The 10,799-nt window shown below is 58.6% G+C and overlaps 1 protein-coding gene across 1 annotated transcript in view; it reads right to left on the reverse strand.

The window, feature by feature from the left end:
- Positions 1-9,920, reverse strand: part of GAD1 (glutamate decarboxylase 1) — a 45,142-nt gene extending 35,222 nt beyond the window's left edge. Inside the window, exons 1-3 of the mRNA XM_081095444.1 lie at positions 9,575-9,920; positions 8,051-8,194; positions 4,762-4,824 (exon numbers count right to left, since the gene is read on the reverse strand). Of these exons, the coding sequence (XP_080951570.1) occupies positions 4,762-4,824; positions 8,051-8,132 (145 nt within the window). The 5' untranslated portion in view covers positions 8,133-8,194; positions 9,575-9,920. The remainder of the gene's footprint in view (positions 1-4,761; positions 4,825-8,050; positions 8,195-9,574) is intronic.
- Positions 9,921-10,799: the final 879 nt, after the last annotated feature.

Here is a 10,799-nt window from a genome sequence, read left to right on the forward strand (position 1 = left end):
CTCCACGGAGATAGACTCTGAGCGCAGGGTGGGATTCAAAGCGCCTCACCTCTGCCCCTCCCCCTCCGAGGGAATGGATCTCTCCCAGAGAAGCAGGCTGAGCCAAAAGGACTGGAGACTCTCCACACATCCCCTCTGGGCTCGGGGCCCTGCAGGCCCCCACCTCCCCTCAGCATCTCCTCCAATTTAGCCTCAGGCTTAGTCCTTGTCTGAAATGCACCATACTGAAAAGAGGAAGGGAGCTCTAAGCTTCTTGGTGACCCCAAAGCTGTCTTTGTAGATACCAAGATCCTTGGAGAGTCGCTTACATCACAAGGGAGGCTTGGAGCAAAGTCCCAGGAGGTTCAAGAAGAGGCAAGTTAATCTGAGGAATTCCGCTTTACTTCCCCAGGACTGCACTTCAGCGGTGCTGGGTGGGGGAAGGAGGGATGCAGGGGGAAGGCTGGGTGATTAGAGTCCTCCCACACACAGGAGTAGGGTCTATTTTTGGAGGGAAGAACAGGAAGGCAGAGGCACCAGGCCCTTCATTGTTCCCAGCATCTTGTAAACTTACCGCTGAAGCCGGAAGGGACACCAGAAGAGGAGAAACACACCACTGCAGTGACTTTCAACCGGTATGCCACAAGAATCTTCAAAACATGCCATACCTGGCGATTTAGTCAGGGGCACTGACCTATTTTTCCTTAGATTGTCAAATTAAAAAATGACAACAGACAACACAACAATAGCCGTCCAGTGTGAATGAATCAGAATTATACCTATTTTTTTTTTTTTTTTGCAGATCAGAGAAAAAATGTATTTTCTGGTGTGCCACAGAATTTTAGTAATTAGTTTATGTGTGCCATGCAATGACAAAGGTTGAAAATCACTGTACTGTATAACAGAGCTCTACACTTGGATTTAAAGGTGGGGGTCTTATCCTTTCCCTCACCTCTTCTCCTAAGTTCTGAATTCCTCCTCCAAATTCCCAAAGTCCAAAACCAGGAGCCATCACTCACTTGCCAGAGAGATGCAGGGTGGCCTGGCTCCTGAATTCAGAGACTGCTGCCCTGCTCCCAGAACAGGGAGCTGTGGAATTTGCCAGGCTGAAAAGACCAAATTTGCCCTGTGGCAGAATGGAGGTGCGGTCCTGCCCGCTGAGATCCTACTCTTAGGTCCTTAACCTCTGGTTGGCTCTGACCCACTCCTGGCAAAAGCCTTCAGTCTCTGTACTCTGGGCAGCTGTAGGACCTAGGACCTCCACTTGGGCTTTGAATGTTATCTCTAAATCTCAGAGGTGTCCTGATGGGGTTGAGAGGTGACAACTGTGACACAACTTCAAACCTGCATCCCAGTCCTGGACCACCCTCCCTGGAGTGCACTAGGAATCCATATTTTCTATAAGTCCTGTAAGTGGTCTTATGACTAGCACACTTACACTGCATTATAATTTGTGGCAAAAACCATTAATGTGATATAGAAACACTTACTGTATATTGTTATTATAATAACAATTTCTTGGAAGGTATTTGTTTTCTAAAATACTGGGAGCCTCGCTGGGCTCTGAGAGGCTCTGGAAGGAGCTGTGAGCTTCTGCAAAGATGACCAGGTGGCGGGTCACATTGCGGTCAGTGTGTTGACAACTTCCCTGCGTAGCAAGGAGTCCCGGAGACGGATGCAGACTGTATTCCCTCTTGCTCTACACCCTGGCGGTGAGGATCTAGTCGTGTAAAGTAACCCAGCTCAACATTCTTAAGAGGCAAAGAGGCAAATCAGAGTGAAAGACAAAGCTGTAGGCGGCTTTGGTCAGGTTGTAGCACTCTGGCTAGCTTCAAGCTGAGGACACGGGGTGAGCCTGTCACAACTCCACCTCTGGGCTCTGGGGAGATCCTGCTGATGGTTCCACATGCTGACACCAAACTCAAAGGTCTAGGTGCCCCAGTGAGTGGGGACGTGTGGGAACTAGGGGGTACCTGACACCAGCCAGGTGTTCCCAAGGGGGGCTGCGAGTAGCACAGGGCATAAAAGCACACGGCCACGCTGGGCACTGGGCCTGAAGCCCAACAGCCCTGTTCTCCTCCCCAGCTGTCGCATGGAATTGCATTTAACTAGAGGAAGGGACTCTTGTTCTGATTTCTATGGGCTAAAAGTGCCCTGCCAGATCTCCCCCCACTCACACCTTTTATTTTATTTCACGGGAAGCCAAAAATGTATTTGAAGTCTCTCTCTGTTTGAAAGTTGGCAATTAACACAAAATCAAACATACACACACAGAGACACACACACTGCATAGGCTAAATAAGGGCACAGGGGCTGTAACTGGCAGCCCGTCTGGGACCTCTGCAAAGAATAGTGATGGAGGTACAAAGACACCGGCTCAGCAGAGCCCAGAGTCAGAACTTCGGGGCTCGCTGCATCTCCTCTTTTGGTCATGCCACCATGCCTGCCCCAATCTCAACCTCTTGACAAGAATTGGATTTCTTCCCTAGGGGATTCTGCCTCCAGAGCTAAGGGTACCTCTGGTGAGACACAGGTCTTCCTTGCAGCCTCATTCCTGGGGGTTCCAGGGAAGGGGGTAGGAGAGTGGGTGGGGTGGAAACTTGGAAAGGCACTGAAGAAGTTGGGGGGGGGGCGGGGGCGGGGAGCAGGGCAATGAATTAGGAGGTGGGAGGAGGACCATTAGTCCCTCTGCTATTTTAAGGTGAAAGATCAAACCAGCCCCAAATGGTGACAGGTTAAGAGGGCAACCTTCAGGCCACAGAAAATCTGGAATGAAGGGAGTGGAGGTGTCTAAGTCGGGGGAGGGGGAGGGGCTGTGGATTCAGGTCAAAACTAAAGACTGCACTATGCCTCCACTAGATGAAAACGGAAAGCCAGAGTTGGCCCAAAGTATGGAAAAGAAATCCTCCTGGCAGTTTTCTTTCCGTTCAAAACCAAACCTCACGTGAAGCCTCCCAACCGGTTGGGCCAAGAGCATGTCTTTTAGCAGAAGGCAATTTCCCCTTAACGACTCCCAGCCCTGTCCGCTCCGACGGGTTTCAGCTTTCCTGAGATTGCTGTTGGGGGTGGGGGTAGAAACAGAGAAGAGCTCTCTAAGGATGGTGGCCCCCCAATGCCCAAGGGCTCTCCCTCAGGCGAAGTTGCTGCAAACTCGGGGCCCCTATTCCTGGACCCAGAGAAGCTCCTTTACCCAAAGGGCCGTTTAGACTTTTTCCTGCAGACTCGAAGGGCCCACGGACCGGGGCGAGGCCAGGAGGCGGGGACGGGGCGGATGAGGCTGCCCACCAGCCGGCCCGGGACCGCGGGGACAGCGGCCCCCAGTTCTGCTTGCCCGGCTGCTGACAATGACGGCTGCCGGAGCCCAGCGCCTCGCCGAGGGGACCCGGCGCGGAACCGGCCATTAGGCCGCGAACGGCGGCTGGGGGAGGGGAGGGCTATTTATAGAACAAAGCCCGGCTGCTGCCAGCTGCGCGCCGGGACCGGCCCCTGCCTCGCCCCGCCGGCCTAGCGTGCCGGGGAGAGGGCCAAACCCTCCAGGGCGCTGGGCTTCCCCTGGAACATGGCTAGGTCTGGGGTGGAGCAACCCTTCCTCACCGTCAGAGGTGCTCCCGGGATCCAGAGGGCAGAGCCCCGGCAACGCAGGGCGGGCGCCGCGGGGGAGGGAGGGTGGTTCCCAGAAGCTGCTTTAAACAACCCGCTGTCGCCCCCCGGGGCCGGGGCGCAGCGAAGCTCGGGGGACCCGGCCCCGCGAGCAGCCGCTCGCCCCCCGGCGGCCGTGCCGGCGGGGCCCGCGCTATCTCCGCGAGCAGCAGCTGATGGATGGGTCCTTAATAAGCCCCTCATCCATCTCCCGCGCCGCTCCGCCCCCTGCCCGGGGAAGCCCGTATTTTCTGGCCCGATAAGGCTAACGATTTAGACGGTGAATTGTAGCCAGGAAAGCAAATCCTCATTGTTCAGCCGGAGCCACTCGGCTGTGTCCCTTCGAACAATCTCCTTTTCTCCCTTTTAAAAAAAAATGACATCCCTTGGGCGTTTTCATTTCAGACCTTCACGTCTCCAGAGAGCTGTTCTTTCTCCTTTCCAGTTCCCAGATCTATTTCCCTTTCTCTCTGGCAAACTGCACCCGACCCCCCCTTTCCCTCCTGAGGCCCCCCGCCCTCGCCCGCTCCCTTTCCCGTCCCTCCTGCACTTCAAGGGCAAACCCTCGGGTCTGCGCCGTCCGCCCCCCCCGCCCCCCCCCCCCGCTCCCCCGCGCCCAGGCAGGCCACCGGGGGCTGCAGGCAATCCTTTCTCTTGCCCTCCGAGGCCCCGGAGAACGAAATCTGGATGTTATGGCATCTCGGGGCGAAAATCTCCACCCGGAGAGGCCGCTTTCCATGCACGATGGAAAGAGGGGAAGGGGAGGTGTGTGCCGCCGCCTTGGGCCAGATCTCGGGTGACGCTCGGCGGTTCACCTTTCTGCACGACCTTCCAGACGCGCGGGCGGAGCGCGAGGGCCGGAGCGGCCTGGGCGCCGGGCCGCCGCGCGGGGGCGCTGTGCTCACGCGCTGGCACCTAGACGCGCGGCGGGTGGCCCGCGGTCACAGGCGCCCGAAAGGTCCCTCCAGGCCAGGCCAGGGGCAGGCAGAGGAGAGTCCCTAGAGCCGCGTCCCTGCGCCGCCTCCGGGCTGTAAGCACCGGACCCCACAGCCGGGAGCCCCTGGCCAGTGCATCCCGCTCCTAAACCCGCGAAGCCGCCCGCAGCGCCGCCTGGCCCGGCCCCGGGGGGGCCTCTTCACTCACCGCAAATCTTGAGCCCCAGTTTTTTGGTGCATCCATGGGCCACGCCACACCAGGTGTCATACGCTAGAAAGCAAGAGAGGGGCGATCAGTGAGGCTTGGGCCACGGGAGGACGGGCCGAGAGCAGAGGTTTTTCTGGGGAAGGAGGCGCAGGGCTTGGCCACAGCTCCTGGTTCAAAGCTCTCTCCTGAAAGGACCGCGGCGCCAGGTCGGTGGGCGGACGGGCACACTCGCGTCCTGCTCCCACGTCCAGGTACAGAGCGGGGTCTCCAAGAGGCCGCGCCCCAGCGCCCCGCCGGCCTCCGAGCGACCCTCGCGGGGAGCCGCGGACGCGGGTGGCAGCGGATCCCAGGAGCACAGGGCCAGCCCCGCAGCGCGCATTGCCCGGTGCCCACCACCTGGCCCCGGCTCTCGATCTCCTCCCTAAAGACTGGAAAGGCGAGCACAGCCGCCCGCAAAGGGAACACGGAGGCATCTGGGACCATCACATCTCATAATTTCTTGGCGGGTCTCCAGCCGAGTGGCAGCTTAAAATAAACTGGCATGAAATGGGGTCGCGGAAGAGTTCAGGAATTAATTGGGTGAAAAATAGTATTTGACTAGATGATCGGACTCGCTTGACTGCTCTTCCGTCTGACGGGGGAGTCGGGAAGACAATAGTGCGCATCCGGTCCTCATCCCCGGCCCCCCTTCCCAACCCGCCCCCCATTAACCCTTCCCTCGACATCTGGGGTCTGGAGATAGCGAAGGGACCTGTTCTCCGGTCACATTGGCGGACCCACGAGGTGCCGTATGATCAGACTCCTCAGGGCCGATCCTGCCCTCGGGTTTCAACTTGCAGCCAGCAGCACCCGGGTGCCTACGAAGCCCCCCCCCCCGTGCATTCCCATCGGATCTTTCAAAGCAAGACTCCTCCCACCACTCCCACCCCACCCCGCTCTGGCCGGTGGCTGCAGCCGCCGGCGAGGGTAGACTGCGACCAGGACAGTGAAATCCATGGAGCCAAGGCCCAGCGCAGCTCCAGCGAGGAGAGGAAACAGCCCCAGGTCAGTGAGGCAGCATGGCACAGACGGAGTTCCTGCAGCAGACATGACCTCGGTGCCAAAGTCAAACCCTACTAATACCTGGCAGGTAAAAAGCCCATAAAGTGCTTTCACTGTAAACACCACCGCAGCTAATTTTCATAGCCGCCCTGTGAGACAAGAGAAGTGTTCATCTAAGACCCATTTTACAGATAAAAGCACCGAGGCTCAGAGAGGCTAAGCGTTTGCCAGGGTCAGGGAGCTGGGGCGCTGGAGTTCAGGCCTATCCCCCTGTCTTTCAGAGTTGGGAATAACAGTAAAAGGAAAGGAAAGGGAGGTAGAGGAAATGAGAGAGCCTCTTGGATGCAGCAAGTGGTGGAAAGCAACGGAGGAGGGGTGGCTGGAGCAGAGGCAAGTCCTGGGGTGCAGATTCAGCAAGGCTACCTCTCAGGGGCCGAGCAGCGAGCCAGCTGGGCGGCTGAGACCGTGTCTGCAGCGGAGGTTGAGAGTGTAGAGAGCTCAGCGTGCAGCCTGGGATGCTCCCGCCACAGCTGGCTGTTGGGGGCCCCGCGACGGTGTTCTCCCGACAGGTGCATGCACTTCCCCGGCGGAATCTTCTACTATTTCCCCTCTACTCGGCGGATTACAGTGGCGCCAGGCAATGTGCGAACTCAGATCAGAGCTTCTACTGGGGTTCGGACCCGGGGCTGGGCACATGCCACTCCACGGCTGGCTGCAGCCGGGAAGGGAAGTAGGAGCTCATTGGAGGCGGGGGCGCAGTACTCAAAGGTGGAAGAACACAAGGGCCCTCAGCAGAGGAGGGGCGGGAGCAGGAAATGTGGAGAGGACTGGGAAAGAAATCCATCCAGGCCAGAGCAGCAGACAAAGGCTCCTGGCCTCGCTTTCCTCGCGGCCTGCTCCGGCCAGCTCCGCCGCCAGTGCCAGACTCACGTGCCGCCAGGGCTGGCGGCCCTCCCGAGCCCCTCTTTGTTGTGTGGGTAATTGTAGTTCGCCTGAGGGGGGGGGGGCAATGGGAACTAGAACGCAGTCTAAGGACTTACGACAAGGCTTCCAGCGCGGGAGCCAGTGGCAACACTAGGGATGGAGAGGGGGCTTTACCCCATAACATCCCCCATCTTCGTTGGTGGAAACCATCCACGTTTCCTTACGCGTATAGAAAGTGTCGTAAAAGCGCAGCCATAAGCCCTCTCAAGGACCCTGCCACCCCTCAGGCTCTCTTTTATAGAAAATTTGGGGCTGTTACTATCTGGAGCTGATGGATTTGGGGATGACACATTTCAATCCAAATTGGAAAAAGAAAAACAATTCTCTCATCCCCGTGCCTCTACAGAAAAGTGGGATATCAGTCTGAATCAAAGGCATTCTGGAATGGATTGAAGAACTGAACTAGGAGTGGGGAAGCATAAACCTCCCCCTCCCCCTTATCCCCCCCCCCCTGCCCTTGAACTGGTTCCCCCTTTCTTCCTCTCTCTCCAGGACACGCAATTGCAGACAGGTCTCCTGCCCGGGAGAAAACAGAGCGGTGCTCTCTCCCCGCGCCCTGGCAAACCTGGCCTTCTGGTTCGACAGCTCTCGCCATTCAGGATGCTGCCCGCTCCTTTTTCTTTTTTCTTTTTTCTTTCTCCTCTCTGAGATGTAATGAATTGTCTAAAATGTTCAGGCTCAACCCCAAACCATTTTATGCACCTTTCTTGCCCTTGACTTCTCCCTCACTTGTCAATAGCTAGAGGCAAATTTGGAGCAATTAGGGACCCCGAGTTTTCTAAAAGCTGCAATTAACGTCGACGTTTCCGCTGATTGTAGACTTGGAGCACAGCGCGCGGGGAAGGGAGGAGGGGTCAGATCTCCGCTTAACGAAAACCGGAGCCAGAAAACTCTATTCCAGCTGAGACTCTCGACTCCTCACACCGCCCCCTACCCTGACCCCCAACGTCCCACCAAGCCAAGAAACCACACACAACACAACAAAAACAACGCTCTCGCCACCCGCCCCTCTCTCGCAGCAAAGCCCTAGCCCTCAACCATCGCTGCGACTCGGACACGGCGTGGTCCCCCTTCTCCAGCGCCTCCAAATCGCCTAGCAGCCCAGTGAGTTGGTGACCTCTGGCCGGCCGGGAGCGGATCGGGCCCCATTTCTTTCCAGACTCTTTCCTTGCTCTGCCCCTTCCTTTCCGCCAGCAGAGCCTCCCCACGTCCCAGCACTCATCTTCCCTGCAGTGATTTCCTAGGAACCCGGGGCAGGACCTACTTGTGGGACGCAGGTTGGCAGTATTGGGGTCCGCTCCAGCGTTCGAGGAGGTAGCCGATGAAGAAGGGGTCGAAGACGCCATCGCCTCGGTCGTGCCGGGGCCTCTGCTGCCCGGGTCCTCGGCCCGTCAGGCGCAGGAATAGGCTGTAAAGAGAAGCGATAGCTGTGCGGGAAAGGCTGGCGGGGTCCGGCGCGCGGGAGGCGGCTGAGCGACTGGGGGGCGCGGACGCTCTCCCTGAAGTCCCGGCTTGGGGGGAGAGGAGCGGGGGGGGGGGTGAGGGCTGCTAGTCGGCTGGGTCCGGGTGCGCAGGGGGCGAGGGGGAACCTGCGCGGGAACTCCGAGACTCCGGGGTCGGCCACGTAGCCCCGGGCGGCTCTCCAGTCTGGAGAAGCAGCGGGGCGACCTGGAGCGCAGGGCTGAGACCAGAGGAGCCCAAGGCCAGCGCAGGACGCAGGGTGCGGGGGCTGGGCTAGAGGGCAAGGCAGGCTCGGGGCGCGATTTCCCAGCCCAGCCGCGACAAGCCCCATTGGGTTCTCGTCTGCCGGAGGGCGGGAGAGGGGGGTGGGGGGAGCGGCGCACGGCGCGGGCACGTCTGGTTCAATGTCTGATTCCCGTTGTTGTGTCTGGCTAATTCCCTGGAAAGAAGGAGGCGAGCTGCTCTGGGAAACCGATGCCTTCGGTGAGACCAGGTGAGGACAAAAGGGTCCGGACCTTTGGGTGCTTCCCCGGGGAAGCACTCCAGTCACCCTGCACTCCAAACCGCCAGAGAGCAGCGGGTCGCAACCTCGCCGGTCTCCCTCTGGTCCCACCCCGCTGTGAGCCATCTCGAAGCCTCGGATGAGGCTCGTTCCAGGATTCTATGTTTCCCCTCTACCCAGCCCTCTGAGGTCCCCGGATCCCTCGCCGCACAGAAAGGGCGAGGGAGGCCATAAAGGGGAACGTCACTCGGGAAACGAATTTGCGCCCAGCGCGCGGGAGGCGGCGGACAGGGATTGAGACGCGGCACCCTTGCTCCGCGCTGGCGCGATGGCGCCCGAAGACTCGGGGACAGAGAGAGGGAGGGCGAATCTGGGCCGGTCTCCGAGCGCGCGGAGTAAAGCCCACCGGCCACTGCCTTCTCAGCCTCCCTAGGACCTCACCCCCAGCTCCGCGCTCGCACGCGCACGAAAACGCAGGCAGAGGGTAGACCGCGGCTCCTGGAGGAGTAACAGGTTATCGCTTCGAGTCGCGCCTTCGGCGGCGCGGCGGCTGCCCCCGAGCCCTCAGGTGAGACGGGCACTCGCAGCCGGGACGCGCCGGCGGAAAGCACTCGCCACCCACGTCTGCGCGAGCCTCAGCCTCGGTGCATCCCCGGGGCGTGGATCTTGCCGGTGGGGACAGGCTGAGGGCGAGGGCGGGGGTCTCTGCGGCGCACCGGCGGGGAGGCAGGGCTGGGCGGTAGATGACGGGCGCCCGGTATTGACCCAGGGACCGCGGGAGCCTAGGCTGGGCGCTGGGAAGTCCGCGGCCGCGCGCTTACCCACCTTGGCTCGGCGACAGCAAGCCGAGCGCGTCCGCTGCTCCTCCGCGCGGCGCCGCGCGATCCGCTCGGCTCGGCTGGCTCCGCCACAGGCTTAATCGGCCCCGCGTCACGTCCAGCTGCCGCCTCGCTCCCACGAGCACCGTCCCGCACACTAGCGCCCGGAGGAGAAGAGAGCGACGGGGAGAGGCGGCGGCGAGGCTTGGGGGAGGCGGGGGCGGAGTAGGGAGGCGGGACCCGCGAGGCGGGGGAATCACGCGGCCGCTGCTCGCGGGGGCAGCTCGCCGGCAGAGCGGCGGGGCTCCTCTGCAGGTGCGTGACCGCCGCTGGAGCTTTGCACGGCGATTATAAACCCAGATCACGGTTTTGCGCCCGGAAAAAAAAATGACCCTATGAGTAATCCAGTATGTACTCAACACGCTCTTTTTTTTTTTTTTTTTTTTTTTTTTTTTTTTTTTTTTTTTTAAATAGTGTCGGGTGAGACGAGGGAAAAGATAATTCCTGTGAAGAAGTCTGCTTGGCTGGGCACTTCTTCCTCCCTTTCCTGCCCCCACCCCCATATGTTTGAGAAGACCAGAGCAGCGGCTTTGCCTCAATTTCTTTTCCCAGACCTACCAGTGTCCTCGCTGGCCCTCTACTCAGCCAGCATTGTTGTAAAAGCAAAGGAGGCAGAGATGGGGGAAACACTCAGACGCTTGAAGGAATCTCCATCTCCTTTTCGTTTGTTTTCTTATCCAGCTCAAGGTCTCCCCAGAGTATCTCAGTTGAGCACAGCTACCCAGTGCCACGGCAGAGAAAGGGTCCCGTTTCCCACCCACCTGGGGCTCCCACCTAATGTAAAGGCTTTGGCTAGAAATAAGTGATAAAGATTTGTTCAAGGGTCTTAGTGGGTGCAAACCAGAAACACGAGTAGGCAATACCCAGAGTGTTCCCAAGAAGAAAGGTAGGCTGAGGGCTCATATAGTACAGATTCTTAAGAAAATTCAGTCCTACATTCTAACTCTTTGGATTGGTCCGAGATGGTAATCCTCTAGATGACAGGGTGGTTAAAAAGTTGAAATTCCCAGGTTAGTTGAAATAAGAATAGCATCGTTTCCTCATGCCTCAACCTACTTGATTTTAGTAATTTAGAAGCCTGACTATAGTGACTTCATTTCTTTATTGTGTTTCTCACTGGCTTTGCTCCTCTTGGTGATGGGGAAAGAAGTAATTTTGATTGATCACATCTG

The sequence above is a fragment of the Myotis nattereri genome (genome assembly GCF_964212035.1).
Source record: "Myotis nattereri genome assembly, chromosome: 7".
In the NCBI taxonomy this organism is placed as follows: domain Eukaryota; kingdom Metazoa; phylum Chordata; class Mammalia; order Chiroptera; family Vespertilionidae; genus Myotis; species Myotis nattereri.